This window comes from Saccostrea echinata, unplaced genomic scaffold, assembly GCF_033153115.1.
Source record: "Saccostrea echinata isolate AGI-Se365-2 ecotype Australia unplaced genomic scaffold, CSIRO_AGI_Sech_v1 ptg000009l, whole genome shotgun sequence".
Taxonomy (NCBI): domain Eukaryota; kingdom Metazoa; phylum Mollusca; class Bivalvia; order Ostreida; family Ostreidae; genus Saccostrea; species Saccostrea echinata.
In genome coordinates this window covers 17,137,796-17,158,704 of record NW_026889758.1, presented here as the reverse complement: position 1 = coordinate 17,158,704, position 20,909 = coordinate 17,137,796, and the positions used below count along the sequence as shown (strand labels likewise).

Below are 20,909 nucleotides of genomic sequence, written 5' to 3'. Positions count from 1 at the left end.
TGTAAAGGTTAATGCACCTTATGCAGCTCTCATTCCCCAGTTTTAATAAATACAATGTATATTATCTAAGGCGTACAAACAAAAGGCATAAACGTACCATAAGAAACTCTAATTTATAATTTATAATTTAGCCGATTACCAAAGCTTGAACGGTGACTTAAAAAAGTGAAGTGGAATGAGGATGTGTTCAATTGTGAGAATATTAATGAAGTGAATAATAATTTTAATTCAAAATTAATTAACTTAGTTGACAAGTATATCCCTCCAAGGTCGACCCTCCGACCCTTCCAAGGTCTGTTCGACCCTCTGACAATCCTTTCATTATAAATGCAATTCGTACGAAGATGAGGAAAAGAAATAGAATGGACCATAAAATAAAACAAACAGATAATCCTCGCCACTGGCAAAATTTTGATAAATTCGTAACGAAGTAGTCAATTTAGTACTAAAAGCTCGAAATGATTATAAAATAAAACTGGCCTCTCAACTCATAGTTAAGACTATTTCCTCCAGGTAAATGGCGTATTGCTAAATCCGTCTCAAGATTTAAAAAACAAAATACCTCCCCTCCTCCTCTGAAATCTGGTGATGGTAGAATACTTATTCATCCAATTGATAAGGCAGAAGAATTTAATACTTATTTTGTAAACATTTCACACATTAATGCCGAGCTAGACCTTCCTGAACATGGACCCAGTCCACCAATTAATTGCTTTGACAATTTTGAAATTGCTGAACAAGATGTTCTTGATCAACTGAAGAATCTTAGATACCTCAAAACCACCAGGGCCAGACGGATTTTCTCCCAGAATTCTAAAAGAAACACGATTCTCTATTTATAAACCACTAACAAAACTCTTCAACATGTCACTCAGAAATGTCTACCTTATATATGGAAACAAGCACATGTTTCACCAATCTTTGAAAACAAAGGAAGCCCCCAAAATACCAATAATTATAGGCCCATTTCTCTTACTATATAGTTCTCTCTGTAACGTCATGAAAAACTTTTTTTCAAGTATATATTTAATTACATAATGAAATATAAATATAATTAAATGTAAATTAAGATAAAATTATGTCAAAGGCCGGGACCTAAGATTTATATTCTGTGGTATTTCAAAGGCCTTCGACAGGATTTGGCATAAAGGACTTATCTTTAAACTTGAAAAATTAGGCTTTCAAAATAATATATTTGGCTGCTTTAAAGATTACCTAGCTAACAGGCAACAAAGAGGACATGTTTTTCATTGACCTTTAAAACTGTTGATGTGTGAGTACCTCAGGGGTCTGTGCTAGGCCCATTTTTATTCTTATTATATATAAATGAAATAACCAAAGGCATACATAATTGTATCCGTTTATTTGCGGATGATACATCATTGTTTGCTATAGTAGACGCCGATATTTTTACTCCTACATTATCTCTTACGAGCGGTCTTGAAAAGATAAAGAAATGGGCAATCTCTTAGGCTGTAGACTTTAATTCTGAAAAAAAAAAAACCCAATCAATGTTAATTTTAGAAGAGAGCAATGACTTTTCCAGACATTCACTTTGGAGAAAATTGAGGCATTATTGAACAATCCAGTAGTCATATGTACATCTAGGACTTCATCTTCAGTCTGATATTAGTCGGAATAATCATGTCTCTGCTTTTTACGGAAAATCTTGTAACAGATTTAATATTTTGAGATTATTAAAGCACACACTTGATAGAAACTCTTTGATAAAGATATATCTTGCTTTCATTAGAACCGGTATGGGATAACTGCTCCCAGGAAAATATAGAATTGTTGGAAAAGGTCCAAGTAGAAGCTGCAAGAATTATTACTGGTCTAAAGATTAATTCTTCAAGATCTTTTCTATACGACGAAGTGGGTTGGGAGTCATTATATCACAGAAGAATACCGGTAAATCATAAACTTATATTATTTTACAAAATTGTTCATGGCATATTGCCCCGTATTATCTCTGCGAATTATTACAGCCTTTCCAACCAGTGCATCACTCTTATAGTTTGAGATCAGACAGAAGTAATATTTTTCTACCATTATGTAGAACTGTATCTTACTATAATAGTTTGAAGAAAATTTTTAAAAGATGCCATTAATTTCTCACTAATTTGTAATTATCTCCCCTTGGAAGAGGGCGTGTCCCTTCATTTGAACAAACTTGAATCCCCTTTACCCAAGGATACTCTGTGGCAAGTTTGGTTGAAATTGGTCCAGTGGTTTTTGGAGAGAAGTCGAAAATGTGAAAAGTTTACAGACAGACGGACGCCGGACAAAATGTGATCAGAAAAGTTCACCTGAGCCTTCGGCTCAGGTGAGCTAAAAAAAAAGGGGGTGGGGCTACAACACGTATTCTTTACACAACGACTCAGAGTATCTCCCTAAAGTTTTGGAAGACCCCCCCCCCCCCCACTTTTGAAACCGTTGCTATGGGCCGTTTTTGCGTCACTCGCTTCAAATACTTCTAAATATTTTACGGGGATAATCAGACCGGGCATTTAGGTTTTATAATTTACTTTATGTGGAACTCTTCAAAATTGAAAACAACAAAAAGATGGCGGGTGAGAAAGACGATTTTCTCAAACTGAAGCATATTAAATTCTTTGAGCGATGTTTACAAGTCCTTCCCGGTAGATATAGTTCGCTCGACACAAATAGGTAATCGTTGTTGTAATGATACTTCAAATGTAGGTAAACAATATCATATGTGTGCTGTGCTTATTACGTGACGATAGAGATATGACTGAGCTATTCACCAGTTCGGCAGTTGTTCACACCAATTAAATATTGAGAATAAGAATAAGAACACTGTGTCGATTGATCGACTTCTTTAAATTTTAAAAAAAAATCTTAGTACTGTGTAGATTACACATTTCTATTTTCTCGGAGATTTTGTAGGGAACGTGGCCTTTCTCACAGACTCTTATGAATCAGCATGATCTGTATGAGAAAATTTTATATTGATATTTCCCCCTGTAGGATTAAAACAATGCAGGCGTATAATAATCAACTCATATATGTTTTGCGGTTTTTCAATGATCGTTGATTTCTTTTTCAGGATGACAATAGCATTTTTTGCCTTATCTGGTCTTGATCTCCTCAATGCTTTGGATAAAGTAGAAAAAGACAAAGACCGAATAATTCAGTGGATTTATTCCTTGCAAATTCTTCCAAATGAAGATGGTAGCTATTTTTTCTTAACTTTGTATTCATATTTTCTGACATCTTCAGTAGATCCCTCAATTAATGAAAATTAATGAAAATTACAGGATCTAACATTTGTCAGTGTGGATTTCGTGGATCATCAACAAATGCAGTCAAAGATTCTCAGGTAAAGACATTCAAGTCACTCATTCTTTATTGCACAATATCTAGTAACATTAAACAGGAACTTGTGACATACTGGGGAATGTGCTGTTTCTCTCTCATTATTAGACATTTATCAAATATTAATCAGGTCAGTATTTTTTCATCCTGACATCCTCTGTTGGATAACATAATTAAGGTCTTCAGACTTTCTTCGGAAACCTTACTGTTTTCCTTCTGTGTCCTATTTTTTTAATTATTATTCCGATTTCATAGAACAGACACTTTCTTGGAAACTAGTCCACACTCGACAGATTCCAAAGATTTTTTCTGGAATGATGCATCATTTTCATAGCTCCAGACTTTTTTTTTCATTTGTTGAAAAATCACTTCTAATCACATTTTTTGTCAGATTTTCATTTTTCAAATCGCCATTTTGTCCACGCTTTTTCTTATAAATGACTCAAGATAGAATCATGAAATAGAACATCTTCTTTAATTATGCATAATGCCAGTGGCATAGCTTCCATTGAAGCACAGAAGCACGTGCTTCCACATTGTTCTGTGGGGAAAAATGAATTCACAAAAAGTTAAAATGTTTCGAATAAAAATTTCTTCAAAGAAAATACTAAATTGTAGGAAAATCGTGCAATATTTAAGGTTTTAATTATATTAATTTATGAATATTACTGATATATATAATTTATAAGACTCAAGTCCATGAAAACATATATGAACTAAAACTTCCAAAGCATTTTAAAAAAGGATAATACATATTTAGAGTAAATTGTATAACACTGAATATGAAAAATGCATGTAAGCCTTTAACAAGGCTAATGAGAAGGACATCTGAGAGAGCTGCTGCTGTCATTCGTAAGATTTTTTCCTGGCTGAAAACGCATTTCTGACAATATCAATATCTTTTGAATAAAAACTACCAAAAGTTTTTAGAAAAAATACTGAAAAACAAGTAACATTTAATGGCTTATAATGTTATAAGTCTATTTAAAATTGGAGGATAATGTGCATTAGTGGCTTCATAATTGTCCATTGTCAATTATCTAAAGTGCACCAGCTTCCAGGGGCTTCGCACCTGAGTCCCACCAGTTACTATCCGGGCCTTATGCCGGCCCCCAAACCTTATGCTTCCACATTGATCCACCCCAAGCTACACCACTGAATGCCTTTTGTTTTTGTGTCCGTCACTTCCAGTCGACACTGGAAGTATTTAATTTAGTGATTTTTTAAAAACTTGAACAGTTTTGAATAAAGGCATCTGGAACTAATATTCATATGGATCATTGACAACAAAAACAATCCATTGGAAGTACTTCCGGTGTAAACCGGAAGTAGTCTAAAAAATTAAGATTTTTCTCTAAATTTTCAGAAATAGTATAAAATCATTTGTAATGAAGTTTTCAGTTTTTTCCTTGCCTTTGTAACTTTCAACATCAACCGGAAGTGATGACCTAATGGCCAAAAAAGTCCAGATCAAAACTGGAAGTTGTCAAAAAAATGATTTTTTATTTTTATTTTGCCTAATTTTCATAGATTTCCAAAATTTTATTCTTATTAATACATGTAGGTTAAAAACTCTAAATACATTACTTTCAATGTCCATTGTCAGTCAGAAGACCTACTTTGCTCTAGTTTATTATTATTATTTTTGGTTGAATAATAATTTTATTGCAGATTTGCAAAATTTTGCACATGTAATATGAGAGGTGACTAAGAGTTCAAATGTGTTTTCCATATATGCAAGTAATGTGTTAAAAAATAAAGGAGGTATAAAATACTTGAAAAGTCGCTATCAGTATCAACATTCACCTCGCAGTAGATGTTCATTTAGACACAAACAACAGAATGATCTTTTGTAGATTTGCTAAAATTCCCATTTGCAAGACATTTTGTTTAGCAAAGCAAGTTAAAATACTTTATTGTTTTGGAATCTGATTCCATATCTTTCTTCTCCTTTTTTTTCAGAAAACAGAAGACAAGTTACGGTTGGACAGTGGACACATAGCCATGACTTATACTGCTATAGCTTCACTTCTTATCCTGGGGGATGATCTGGATCGAGTTAACAAGTCAGCAGTGCTGCAAGCTCTCAGTCAACTCCAGCAGGGGGATGGAAGGTAAAACTTTATAACAAGTCAGCAGTGGTGCAAGCTCTCAGTCAACTCCAGCAGGGGATAGAAGGTAAAACTTCATAACAAGTCAGTAGTGCTGCAAGCTCTCTGTCAACTCCAGCAGGGGGATGGAAGGTAAAACTTTATAACAAGTCATTAGTGCTGCAAGTTCTCTGTCAACTCCAGCAGGGGGACAGAGGGTAAAACTTTATAAGAAGTCAGCAGTGCTGCAAACTCTCAGTCAACTCCAGCAGGGGGATGGAAGGTAAAACTTTATAACTAGTCATCAGTGCTGCAAGCTCTCAGTCAACTCCAGCTGGGGGATGGGAGGTAAAACTTTATAACAAGTCAGCAGTGCTGCAAGCTCTCAGTCAACTCTAGCAAGTTGATGGGAGGTAAAACTTTATAACAAGGTAGCAGTGCTGCAAGCTCTCTGTCAACTCCAGCAGGGGATAGAAGGTAAAACTTCATAACAAGTCAGTAGTGTTGAAATTCTCTGTCAACTCTAGCAAGTTGATGGAAGGTAAAACTTTATAACAAGTTAGCAGTGCTGCAAGCTCTCAGTCAACTCCAGCAGGGTATAGAAGGTAAAACTTTATAACAAGTCAGTAGTGCTGCAAACTCTCTGTCAACTCTAGCAAGTTGATAGAAGGTAAAACTTTATATAACAGAAAAGTAACCGTGTGATTGAGAATGCATTTTGTGGAGTAATGGAATGGAAATTCATGGTATTTCTGAAATATTTCTTGATTATAAACAATTGTAAGTGAAATCAATGTTTTTATTATGCCCCGCCATGAATATGGCCGGGGCATATAGTGTTTGTCATGTCCGTCTTCCGTCCTTCCGTCCTTCCGTCCTTCTGTCCTTCCGTCTGTCCTTCCGTCACACTTTGCGTTTAGCTCTGTTCAAAGCTCAGTTTCAAAGATACCATTCAAGATATTTTTATCAAACTTCATATGCTGATAGATATTGATGAGAGCTATGCAACTGCTTCAACATTTTTTGACCTTGACCTTTCCTTTGACCTTGACCTCACTTTTCTTAAATTAGTGTTTAGCTCAGTTTTAAAGATACCATTCAAGGTAGTGTAATCAAACTTCATATGTTGATGCATACTGATGTAAGCTATTCAACTGCATCAACATTTTTTGACCTTGACCTTTCTTTTGACCTTGACCTCACTTTTCTTAAATTAGTGTTTAGCTCAGTTTTAAAGATACCATTCAAGATAATGTAATCAAACTTCATTTGTTGATACATACTGATGTAAGCTATTCAACTGCATCAACGTTTTTTGACCTTGACCTTTCTTTTGACCTTGACCTCACTTTTCTTAAATTAGTGTTTAGCTCAGTTTTAATGAAAGCATTCAAGATATTTTTAACAAACTTCATATGCTGATACATAATGATGAGAGCTATTCAACTGCATCAATATTTTTTACCTTGACCTTTCCTTTGACCTTGACCTCACTTTTCTGAAATAAGTTTTAGCTCAGTTTTAAAGATACCATTCAAGATAGTGTTATCAAACTTCATATGCTGATACATACTGATGAGAGCTATTCAACTGCATCAACATTTTTTGACCTTGACCTTTCCTTTGACCTTGACCTCACTTTTCTTAAATCAGTGTCAAACTTCATATGCTGATACATACTGATGTAACCTTTTCAACTGCATCAACATTTTTTGACCTTGACCTTTCCTTTGACCTTGACCTCACTTTTCTTAAATTAGTGTCAAACTTCATATGCTGATACATACTGATGTAAGCTATTCAACTGCATCAATATTTTTTCACCTAGACCTTTCCTTTGACCTTGACCTCACTTTTCTCAATTTGTGTTAAAATGTTGCATCACTAATATACCCTCGGCGGGGCATTCATGTCCTATGGACATATTTCTAGTTTTTTATGATTAATACTACAAACAATGATTTATGTACTAAACTGAGCTGTTAAACAATCTTCAATAGAAAAAATGATAATTTCTCAAGAATGTTCAGTATGTCAGTGATTGTGTAATCTGTCTTTTGATTTTCAGCTTTTGTTGTGTACCAGAAGGAAGTGAAAATGACATGCGCTTTGTTTATTGTGCTGCATGTATTTGTTACATGTTAAATGATTGGTCAGGAATGGATGTGGAAAAAGCAGTTCACTTCATTCAAAAAAGTCAGGCAAGGGCATATGTTCTTATTCAACAACACAAAGTGTTTTAACCATACTGGCATTTTGATTTCAATAGAGACAGCAGTATAATGTAATTGATAGTTCTGATGCCCTGCTAGTATAACAGTACAATCTGTTTATATTTCAGTCCTATGAAGGTGGGATTGGACAAGGCCCTGGTCTAGAGGCTCATGGTTAGTATTGCCAAGAAACATATGTTTATTTTCCATTTATTCAACCTTACTGCAAATTCAGAGATATGCAGTATTATTGAATTAATCTTTTTACAAGAAAGTTGGAGAGTCACTGAGTGTAAGCCTGTGCTAATGTATGTTGTAGTACTTTTTTTTTTTACATGCAAGACATATAAACATATAATAACAATGTTAATGTTAAGGCCCACATAAATAAATTGTGTGTTTACGGTTCCCCGACCGACCCTAAAATATATGAGCCGACCCTAAACAATTTATCCGCAGATATTTTTCCAGGAGTAAACTATTCCAGTTTCACTATCAGAAATCCTAATCTCGATCACTTCCGTGTTTCAGAAAATGCATATTCTATACACATTAATCAGAAATGTTTTGACAGCGATTTCCACGGGGGAAAATGGTAGCGTGGTTGCCAATAAAATATTAAAATAAAGTAAAATGTTTCCCCTACATACCTACCCTATTTTTTCTCAGGTTGGAATAGGAAACGCACTATTTATTTATATTGGCCTAATCATTATGAACTTATTCAGTTCATGGTATGTGAATTAAACAACTCTGCAATAATTGTAGTCATAAACAGGTTTTCCATCAATGATTTATAGTACTTATTAAGATAGTACATGTATGTAGTACATGAAACAGAAGTAGAGGATTCTGTCCAGATTGGCTATTTAGATGAATTCTTACTGGTCTCAAATCTGGAAATTCCACAGACATTGTCCTTTGTGCTTCAGTGTTTTTTTTTCCATCACTTACCATTAATTATTTACGGGTGGTGTACTGACACTGTTTATATTTTACAAGTAATTTAGTGATGCTAATTTTATTACTGGTGGCATAATATTTTGTTGTTTTTGACAGGTGGTTCAACATTTTGTGCAATAGCAGCATTAGTACTCATGAACAAATTAGAGACTAGTTTTACACCTAAACAATATAAAAGATTACAGCGGTGGTGCATAAGTCGACAGCAATCGGGATTCCAGGGACGACCAAACAAACCTACCGACACGTGTTACTCCTTCTGGGTGGGAGCCACACTTAAGGTAAAAAGGATCTGCTGAATATAAATAAAATGAGTGAATTTTAATTTTTTGACCCACTGGCGTAAATTCCTGATTAATCCATCAAGTCTGATTTACCTGTCCTGAGCTACATGTGTGAATTTAAATATTGTCTTAAAATCTCCATCTAATATAAACTTTTATATGAAATATTTCTCATTGTCAATTTAGTTTGAAATAATAATGAAATGGACTGGTTCAAAAATTTATGAAAGAAATGAATGAATATACTGCTACACCATATGTAATTTATTTTCTGTGGATTTAGCTGATAGATACTTACCAGCTAAGTAATGTAGAATGTAATAGAGGATTCTTAATGGAAACACAAGATGCAATAACTGGAGGGTTTTCTAAATGGCCGGACCACACACCAGGTGAGGATTGGACTATGTCTAATGAAGTTATAGACATGTATCTATTATTATTTAAGAAACAATCAAATTTATGCAACAATTGATTGTGAAAAGCAATTGTTCCATTTTTTGAAAAATTATTGATGAAACTGTACTTGGTTTAAAACTGATGTTAATATTTTCCATACAGATGCCTTACATGCATACCTTGGATTGGGGGGTTTGTCACTTCTGGGGGAGGAGGGAGTGCTTCCCATGCATGCTGCATTAAATATCAGTCAAAGAGCAAGTAAACACCTTAACAACTTACACTCTAACTGGAAAAATTGATGATACTCAAATATAGATATAATTATCTTACAGTATACATTTTTCTGTGATCATTAAAATTTACATGATTTGTACATTCATTCTTTATATTTTTATATTATTTTGTAGTATATGTACACCTTTTTGCCAAATTATGAACTGTTAAAGTGGCATTTAATTAAAAATGTGAATACAAAAGTATTTATTTTTGAGATAATTGAAATGACAGTTTAAACTCATTGAATGTGAATTTCATGACAGTACTTTATGCATATGTAGTTTCCCTCTTCACCAAATGTTTACTGATGCAGGTTGATTTTATAGTGTATGTATTTTTACAAATGAATTGTCTTGTAAGAAGTTATTGTCCTGTGTAATACTTCTGAAGTCTCCTAAATATGTTTTGTTAGTGTAATAGATAAAGCTGATCATTGAACTCTACAAACAAAATGACAGTTTTATTTCTTCTGCATTATGACATTACGATTCCATTGTGATGCTCCAATTGCAGGATCCCCTATATAAAACTACATGTTGCCTTTGTTTCATCATTTTCATACTGTATTTTCAATATCACTTGAAGCATGAGTGGCCATGTGTGTTTGGCCAGCTTTAGAAAGGTATCTGGTTCAGATCTCTCGGTGAGCATTTGATTCATTGGCAAATCTGCATTGTGTCAGTCCAATCAAGTGAAAGTGGGTACTGGCTTATGCTGGGATGGACTGGTATCCCATCAAAGAGGGGTGAAGTTGGGGGGGGGGGTTCAATGACTCCTCTGCGTAGCATCATGGAAACCGAGTACAAGTGCCAGCCCTACGAGCCCCTTGGTTTGGAAGGATTTAACTAATTTGATTTATGGCACAGTTATATTGGCCAAAAATGGCCCTGTCAAAACCTTTTTTTGTTTTCTATACCGTTGCCAAAGGCTCTGCAATAGAAACACTCAACTTGCCCGAACATGACAAGAAGCATACGGCGGGTTTGACCGGTCGACAGAGGATGCTTACTCCTCTATGGCCCCTGATCCCACCTCTGATGTTTTAGAGGTCCGTATTTGCTCTGCTCCAAATTTGTACTGTTTAAATGGCTTGATTACTGTTCGTTATCTTCATATTTCGAAACAACAAATAAAGGATGAAGGATGTGGGGATTTGTATTTTTGAGATTATGGACAAAAAGGTAAATTCAATCATTCATTCAACTAATTCGTGCATTATTTGAAAACAGTGAGAATAAGTCTAAGATTTTTCTCAAATCTCAGCTTACGCGAGAAGAATCTTAGAAATGTTAATGGCAAAGCGTTTTAGGAAAATCTCAGCTGAGGCAGAAATATCAGATTTGAGGCTGAGATTTTTATGCGTTGGGATCTTTTTTTCTTTTTCTTTTTTCTTTTTGGTCCGGTACAGTAGTTATTTTTTTACTTATACTCATTTCTGTAAATTACTGAGTTGTCTTAGATTCAGTGTACAAATATTTGTATGCTTTCGAAGCAGTTCAAGTAATAAACTATATACATGTATCACTGATGATAGCATCTAGCTGTCTAATTTGGCTCTTAATAAAAAACTTAGTTCAGAATTTTGATCGACTCCGTACGCACAATGCATCACAAACTAAAATGCCCGGAGTTTTTAATTTTTTTTTTTAATAAAATGAAATCTGACATTACCATTTTGAGGGACACGTATAAATCACAAGAAATGCACTATCAGATTAAAATAAGCAAACTACACATTCTTGTTTGAAATCCTTTCGCAAGGAAAAAATATAGTTTTCCAAGAAAACTGTTGTCTTTCTTTTGATAACATTTTGTAAAGTTGTATATACAGTATAAATATCTTATGAATATTAAAATAAGTAATAAACACACATTTTGAAAGATGTTAATCCTGTCATATTGGAATCCAAATGTTTAAGAGCTACTTCCTTAAAATAATTTAATTGATTTGATAGGTTTATATATGGTATAAACTGTGTTGCCTAGGGCACAACATGAATTACGTATAAAACCCTATCAGTCCACTTAATTTATGTGATATTTTAATTTTGTAAATTTTAAGTCATTTTAAGGGTTTACATTTTAGTCATTTGAAATAAAATCAATAGTTACCCAAATTATATTTGTATAACCTGAGTTGGAACAGTTCACTATTTTTAAACTGCCCCTTAGGGTCTACATCAGGTCGTAGCAACGGTTTTAAAGGGGGGGGGGCTCCCCCCCCCCCCCAAAAAAAAAATCTGACATGAAAAAAGTAAAATCTCCAAATTGAAAAATCCTGTTTCTTGGGGGGGGGGGGGGGGTGGATCTTTCTCTCAGTTTTTGGTATTTTTTTTTCAAAACATGGAATTTGACAGTGCTCAACCTTACAGCAGCAAAAAAATGGGGGCGGGGCAACCATCATTTACGGGCCTACTACACTTTAACTTCGATAGCTGAAAATATTTAGAGTAAAACGTCTGTCTTTCAAATTGCTATCATCCACAATCTCCCGGGGGTTTCACCCTCTGGTTACCCACTATGCTTTGCCCTGAGCTTACTAGGAGCCTCAAGGTAGCCCCGGACCTTCTGCTTAAATTCTATACACATGCCACCGAGAATGCAATTTTCAATTATTATATTTTACATAGCATGCTTATGAACTTGTATAACTGCGAGTAACAATCTGATTAAAATCATATTTTTGTTACGCTCCGAAATTTTGATGGTTGCTTTGTATAACGATTATCAGAACAAAAATCTTATTTTAATCAGATTGGTACGAGTAAGGAGTAATTTCTTTATTCAACGCATAAACTTAGATATTGCTAACATTCCTATCGAAGCCCTGTGCTGAGGTTTGTAAATGTTGATATACGTTATCCAAACAATTTTTTTCTCCTCAACCCCACTCCCTTTCAAAAATTTCTGGATCTTTTGTGGTGCAAATACACATTTCAGTCAGTATTTATTTTCTGCATGAGTCTGGATTTATTATTTAGTATTACATTAGTATGTATTGAAGGAAATCTATTCATTATTGCTAGCGCTCTCGAGCAACTACGTTAGTCTATATTTCTGGAATACGCATGCTCGACTTCACGGTCGGGCATTCTGGGAAAACTATTGTAGATAGACTGTGCGATAACAATTTCGTTTTGTAATACAAATATAGATATGATCAGAATTTACACTAGCCTTTCCTGTCTGGTATGTGCGATATACATTTCTTACGTTAGAGACAGGCAATACCAGTCTAGATCCGGATTCTGAATTTTTTTTTATTTATTGTGTAACCTACACATAATAAAAGTAGAAGAAAAACTTAGATCATATAATGCCAAGATTCTAGACATCTAGCTTTCCTCACAGTTATACCACCTTCCTTGATAATTTCGGCAAGCTCGGAAAAAAATCTTTTCAGAGTATGTCGGAAAGACATGTCACTCTAGTTTTTTTCGTCCGAAAATACATATGATCTGAAGTTTCGTGTTTTGTTGTCTATCCTGCACGTAAATGAACAAAAAGTAACAGTTACTTGGGTCTTATAAAACGAAGACTGTTATTTCTAAAATTGTAATGAATACCTAGCTTTTCTAATCTACCTTCATTGATTTTTCCGGCAAGTTCGGAAAATACCGCCGCAACCTCGGATATGTTTACCGAGCTTGTCGGAAAGTTCCGAGAAGATGCGATTGCTAAAAATCAGTACCACACTGGAATATTTTAAACTAGGTGCTCATTGGTTCTACTGACCTTTTTTCACTTCCAAACTGAAATTACAGTAGAATACAGAATGCTTAAGCACAGTTAGGAGTTACGCCATTGCCGACGTGAAGCCCACTCTTAGAGTAACCATTCTGAATTATGACCCCCCCCCCCCGACTCAACCCCCCAGTGCTCCAATGTGCCTTCTTATTAATAATTAATCGATTCAGCAAATTTAACAAATGGTTCAGATATCTTCTGTATTTTATTATGCTACAGCGCTAGCTCACCAATCTTTTTAAAAGATAAGCTTGTTTTACTATTACATTAGTATGTATTGAAGGAAATCTATTCGCTAAATTTAGCCTCTGATTTTCCAATGCTTTAGATAGTGCTCTACTTTCACTTCGGCAAATAAGTAAAATCGATTAAAGATTTGTTAAATAATCACCATTGAATGTTTCATTTATAGTCTTTGTTATTGAGAAGTTAATATGACGAGGATGATTTAGAAGAAAAGAAATCTTGCCTCAATATATGCAGTTTCATTAAATGTCAGGTTTTCAAATAATGTATACATTAGCGTAATATATATGTTGTTTCGTTTTGAAAATTTTAATCAAAATAATCTAATTTATCATTAACTAGAGAGAAAGCGACATAAAAAGTTTTACAATTAAATACAAAGGTAGAAAGTTGTATGAAAAACGGTCATAAAAATAAACAGAATATAATCTTTGCCAAAGAAATAAAAATAAAAATAACATGACATACAATTAGCAAAACTTTAAGCAAACTTCTGTTAAGAGAATGATCTTTATATAGAGATGATACTGTGGTGTAATATTGGGTAGGTCCGATTGGATTGGGTTATCCTGTTTACATTATACCCCAGTTCAGACACTTGACTTACCCTTTTACTCATGTAACTCGCCAAGTTATTATCATGAAATGATTTGCTAAGTTATATATAGTATACTATTTCATTTGAATATATTCATTTCAACGTAAATTCTGATGTTCATTAGTAGATACGGAAAGCAAATAAAACTACTAAAAATGAATTATACCAAACTAATCAAGAAAATCAATTTGAAAATTTAACTGCATTTGGATACACTTTTAATATCTAAGTCAGTAATATTTTATCCTCGTGTATCGATAACAAATCAAGCTTGTTAAATCCAGTGGGACCATGATTGGGAAACTCACACACACGAAAAATAAAAAATGGGAAAAAAATCCAAGATTAGTAATTAGTTCAAAATCTGCAAATGAAAGCAATAGAAGTCAATGTCTAACATGTTTTGAATTTAAATTACAATTAATGAGATTCTGATAGATTATTGAATTCAGCCCGAGTCTGTTCACGGTCCCCTGGTCCGAGGCCATGTACTAGTATTATATGTGATACAGATTTGTACATGGATATATGTAATATGTAATATAAAGCATGCGCATGTACAATTGTCAATAGTCAATTATGTCATAAATGGTGACCAGTCTAAAAATAACCAAAAAGTTTTTACCAACTGAACGAAACTCTAAGAGAAAATCTAGGTGATTTTAATAACGTTCCATATTTGAATGTTAAATATAATCTATAATTTGTTAAAATTTATTTGATAACAATTTGATGACCAAATTCTTTTCATAAATCCACATCTTTTATTAAACCTTCCTGTTTAAACTTTGATGATCTACTTTCGTTTTACATAGAGACACCAATTAATTGCTTTTTGTGCTAAATAAAACGTAATTCATTCCAACAGATTTACAAGTATTAAATATGAACCATAATTGATTGAAATCGATTAAAATAAAAACATTTACTGCTATTTCAGCAATGATTTGTTAAAACCTACATTAAGAAACCTAAATTCTGAGAACAATAGACAAAGCTGTGTAAAACTTATGGCTTTAAATAAGCTACAGTATAACTTAAATAGCGTAGGTCCGGGAGAATGGGTTATCTGTTTCCAGACTCCAACTTATGACTTACACTTTCCTTTTTGGCGTCATCCAATCAGAAATGTTTAACTGTTTCCAGACTCCAACTCCTGACTTACTTTTTTTCCCTTTTCACCTTGTATATCCCAACATAGGGGTGTATGCTATGTTGAACACGGAGTGTATGCTTTTGAAGCAGTAGAAAGAGGGTCGAGGTGTGTTTTTTGTCCAATTTCTCAATTTATGGATATATTTCGCCGGAAAAAATATGCTTACGATAGAAAGCATTCTTTTTAAGAGTATATGGATATCTTTGAATCCACTGTACACTTTCTAGTTTCATCAAACACAAAAGCAATGTTCTGTGTATATAAGCATTTTAAACATTCAAAGAAAAAATACCATATTAAAGTCCAATTCGATCTTTTATGCCATAAATGAAATGGGAAGTGAACATTTCCTTCCGTTATATATATATATATATATATATATATATATATATATATATATATATATATATATATATATATATATATATATATATATATGACCATATGTAACAGGTAAAGTATAAATTAAAATATTTTTAGCCTTGATACTTAACCATTATGTTAAACGCACTTTCCGATTAAAGTGATATCTTTTGACAATCTAATTAAAATTAGATGTTCCGAATCCGCTACCGTTTGAGAAGCGGTAGCGGATTCGGAACATCTAATTTTAATTAGATTGATCTTTTGACAAAATAGAAACAGAAGACTCTCTTGAGCTTTTATTTGTTTGTTTTTTTAATTTCATTACAAAGAGAAAGTACGATTTGTTTTCCTGTTTCTAATTATACACTACATTCAGGTACTAAAGTATGTTTACAAAATAGGACCAGATTCGGTTTCTATTCTTAAAGAATGATTGATAAAATACTACAAAGCATCATTTAACGCCGTCTTTAACAGTCAGAATACTGACTTATCTGTCAGTATTCTGCCTCGATTTAAAACTTGTTCGTACTCAGAGCATGCTTTTGAGTATCGAATAAGTTGGGAGACATAAACACCATAAGGAGGTGATAGCGAAATATTACTACATGAATATAAAGTCAGAAATCATAAAATATTTGTCATGCTTTTCTGGTTGTAATTTCATGATTTTCATAATTCATAAACAATGAATGTTATCCTTGGTCATTTGCAAAATTGTTTTGTTAAAAAACATTCTGATTATATACACAAGTACTCCGAAGCTGATATTATAAAGATGCTTGAGCTCTAATTGACAATATCTGTGTAGTTTTTGGAGATCAAGTCTTTAAACAATCTGTCGGAATTTCCATGGGTACTAATTACACCCCTTTATTAGCAGACCAATTTTTATATTCATATGAAACAAAATTTCTTCAAAAACTTATACATATAAAGAAGAAAATACTTTATGTTGCCTTCAATTCGATATTTAGATATATCTACCTAAGCACCAGGCCCCACCTTTGGAATTTCCAGGGGCCCATGTTTTATGCCCTCTTCAAAGATTTGTATTGTTTATAGATATCTTTTTAGATCGATCACTGTTCGTTATCTTCACCTTTTTCATCAAGGTCAACATTTCGTAAATACAATGACCTTATCAGCAAATACGAATTATTTCAATGGACGTTTGAGCTTGATTACTGTTCGTTATCTTCATATTTCGAAACAACAAATAAAGGATGAAGGATGTGGGGATTTGTATTTTTTGAGATTATGGACAAAAAGATAAATTCAGTCGACTGTTCACTGACGTTTTTCATACAAATTGTTACGCCATTATTTACACACTGAATTGTCTACGAATTTTTCCGTTTTCCCGATGAGAACAAGGAGCACACGGCGGGTGTGACCAGTTGACAAGGGATGCTTACTCCTGCTAGGCACCTGATCCTACCTCTGATGTTTTTAGAGGTCCGTGTTTGCTCTGCTCCCGATTTGTATGACTTCGAGCTTGATTACTGTTTGTTATCTTTATACGGTATTTCATTTCTAAACTTTCGTTGTCCTGGAATTTCCGGTTAATCCACATTTTCATTTTTAGATAACCCTAACATTTTTTTTTATTGCTAACATTAAGCAGTTCAGATCTAATTATATAACAAAGTTTATAAAAGATCCAAATTCTTTATGAAATCTTTCTCCTTTTTTATCGCTTTGTTATCTTTAAAATTGTTTCTTTTCATTAATAGTAAAAGTAATCCATTAAAGGAATTTACAAAATTTTGCTTATTGTCCAATTAATTGCGCCTTGAATTTTACATTGAAGTCTTTGGGCAGTGCATGTTTTATTTCGATATTGTAAAAAGTACACTAATTTGAACTTCATAGAAATCTCTTGGAGAAAATATGCATAAACTCTCTCTTTATCAAAATATGAAATAAAATAAATCATCTACCACAGATATTTTGACAGAATTAAAATTTTCTTCTTTTCATCAAGGGAAGATAACCCTTGAAAAATGTTTAAGGTGCAAAATGGCCGGCTTCTGATATGTTATCATTGGTGGGACTTCATTTGTCAAACCGGCGTACGCCGAATGCGCCGCTTGACCTTTGGTAACCCGGCTTGTTGCTTCATTTGACCGGGGAAGGTTCGCCGGCGTACGCCGATCTCGCCGGTCTGAAATGACCGGCGAGCAATTCGCCGGTCTTAGAAATATGGCGGGAAGATAAAACAACTTATAAAATGAGGATACTTTTTACCAATTCGGCATATTCTTTAATTGTTTACTTTTCTTGAACAAATCTCCATTCATGTATTTAAAATCCGTTCTTATTTTCTACAAATAATTTTTTTCATCAATTCCATGACTTTTTTATACATTGAATTTCTAATTATCCAACCTTTTTTTCGCTAAGACATAACGTAAAAAGTGATAGATCTTAATTAATTGATTGTTATATAGTATAATTATTTTTTGTTTTAGCCGGTTTACTTCATTTGCCAGTTAGCCGTTTTACGCCGATCATATGACCGGCGCAATTCGGCGTACGCCGATCTGTGACAAATGAAGTCGGCCCATTGGTTCATTTTACTTTCATCATTAGCTGGACTAGAAATACATTTTTAACTAGTTTAAAATGATTCAAAATTATACAATATTCTTTCACTATACATTGAATACTTTAAGAGAATACAACACAGTATGATTAACTACTCCGTCGTAATTAATTAGCGATAATATTCGTTCGATTATGTAAATCGCACTCTATCATGTTGTAGTACTCAGTGTACAAAGAGTTACTTCTCTTTGAATGTCTCTTCATTCTTTCTTAAACATCTACTTTCGTTTTATTTTATCAAAAATATTCAATTAAGAAATAAATATTAAAATCTAAAAAAAAAAATTATAATTTCTTCCGGTTTTCCTCTTTATTTCTTAGCAAGAAAATTATTTGCTCGTTTTATTAATGAAAAATTAGGTACTTCCCTTTAATGAATTTTTACTAAACACTGTTTTTAGATGATCAAATTTTACAGGTCATATACGTTTTTACTTGTGACTGCACAGCTATATATAAGTATACATGGCAATCATTAGATGGGTTGGTCCGAAGAGGTTGGGTTATCCAATCAAATTAACACCCCAACTTCTAAATATGACTTACCCTTTTGAAAAAAAATTGGTCTGATGCCAAAAGATATTCACTTTACGATGGGGCTACTTACAAATATGATGCAGTTCTTACTCAACCCCGTTGAAAAAAAACAAAACAAAACAAAAAACACAGGCACGTTGTTTATGATAGGTGGAGGCAGACAAAAAAAGTAGGGATGTCAATTTTGTCAATAATTCATATTCGAATATTCAATAAAAGTGTTCGAATATATTCGAATATTCGATAAAATAAATAAAATGTGTTTATTTTAAATATGCATCATCCTACTCTCATGAAAGGTTTACTTATGATAGGTATAGTTATATTGGAAGTAAAATTGTATGAAGACTTTTGGAGGTGTACAATAAGAAATTCCATTTGATATTTGTCAATGTTTGAAATAAATAATTGATTTAAATGTAGAAAAGTATAATTTTAACAAATGAAATGTGTATTTATAGTAGCTCCAACTGAGCAACTGAGGAACCAGTCGTCTTACAAAAGACAAGATAGTCGTAATGGTATACTGTTCAGATTTCAACACGTGTAATAAATTACAATTATCTGCCTGATAAGAGATATGATTATAATCTTTGATACAATGTAAACAAATATTTCCATAGACAATTTTCCTAGGTAATTAACTAATTTCCCGATAATGAATATAAAATTCAGGACTATGTACAACCCGAGATAATCAAGTAATTTATACATTTATTCTGAAATTAAGAGGGCTGGGTGGCTGTGGCCATTTTTAGACTATATTGATCTCCTTCAGAAGAAGAGCTCCATATAAAGATATACAAAAAAGATCAAATTTTAAAACTAAAATGTATGAATTTTTTCTTTGCCAATTGATAGTTGACAGCTTAAGTTATCTTATCTAAAAAAAAAAAAAAAGTTATATCTGATGGTTAATTTGTTGACCCCCCCCCCCCCGCCTCCTTAAGCCCTTTACGATATTAATTACAGTTTATTCTATCGGATATTCATTCAATGATCAATTAATTTTATTCTGATAAGTATACTCTTCACACCTTTTAGACTTTCTTAGATTTAATTTGTTGTTCTCCGATCGTATCTAACTAATAAGAACTATGAGAGTACATTTTGTATTATACGTAAAGCATTATTGTACGATTCTTTAACAATGTACTCAAAACAAAATACATGTAATTTAGTAGATTTATAAGATAAGAAAGTAGTGAAAGGAATAAGGCGATCGAAATTGATCGCTAGTAAATTAAACAGGGATAATTCCAGCACCGTTCTAACAAAAATTTATTAATCACAGTACTTCTTTTTATGAAATCTGAAAAACGCCGAATATTCGAATCTTAAATTCATATTCGAATATCAACTCATCGAATGAATATTCGAATGTTCGAATATTCGTTGCCATCCCTTAAAAAAGACAACCTGAAAAAAAATTGCCAAGCAAAAAATACAAAGAAGGAATAAAATTGTTTAAACTCAAAAATCCTAAATCGTGTTTTTTTTTGTTTTTTTTTTTTTTGGGGGGGGGGGGGGGGTAGGGGTAGGTTTGGTTTCCAACTCTTTTCACAAGCACAGGTAAATTTTAATTATAAACACCGTGGGACGATTTAACTATATCCTGGAACAAAAATTGGGGGCCAACCGCCTTTTCAATACATTTGCAACAGTAAAAGGTCATGTTTGGGAAAAAAGTCGGGGGAGAACAGCCCCCCCCCCCCCCACTCACTACATGCCTGGAAAGTGTCAAATTCCCTTGACGGATGTATCTTAAAACTACATTAATTTTTCTTTAAGCCATAGGCAGTTACATTCATGTTAATTGCACTTGGTACTTCGACCGCACTGTACTCATCTTCTTATTTGGGTAACAAGGAAAGAAGCCACAAAAATACTATAATTAACAAATAGGCGGTTTTCAACCCCAATCAAAATTCCGAAACCTAAATGCACATCTACAGTACACATCCAGATTTCTTCCAAAATATGATTGGGATCAACAATGTAAGGGGAGTTCAGGGATCTAGGTTCTTTGGTGAAAAGAAATCATTTTTGGCCCCCACAGCTAAAAATCAAAATTCTGAAACC

The 20,909-nt window shown here is 33.4% G+C and overlaps 2 protein-coding genes across 2 annotated transcripts in view; one reads left to right on the top strand and one right to left on the bottom strand.

The window, feature by feature from the left end:
- The window catches only part of LOC133181902 (large ribosomal subunit protein uL22-like), a 110,971-nt gene that overhangs the window by 49,526 nt on the left and 40,536 nt on the right, over nt 1–20,909 (bottom strand). The gene's annotated exons all lie outside the window — the stretch shown is intronic.
- On the top strand, nt 2,558–10,112 carry LOC133181897 (geranylgeranyl transferase type-1 subunit beta-like). The gene is made up of 9 exons (XM_061316548.1): nt 2,558–2,670; nt 3,071–3,195; nt 3,282–3,343; nt 5,302–5,453; nt 7,498–7,630; nt 7,771–7,816; nt 8,702–8,886; nt 9,173–9,281; nt 9,451–10,112. Exons 1-9 carry the CDS (start codon nt 2,567–2,569, stop codon nt 9,588–9,590), a joined length of 1,056 nt encoding a protein of 351 aa, XP_061172532.1. The 5' UTR covers nt 2,558–2,566; the 3' UTR covers nt 9,591–10,112.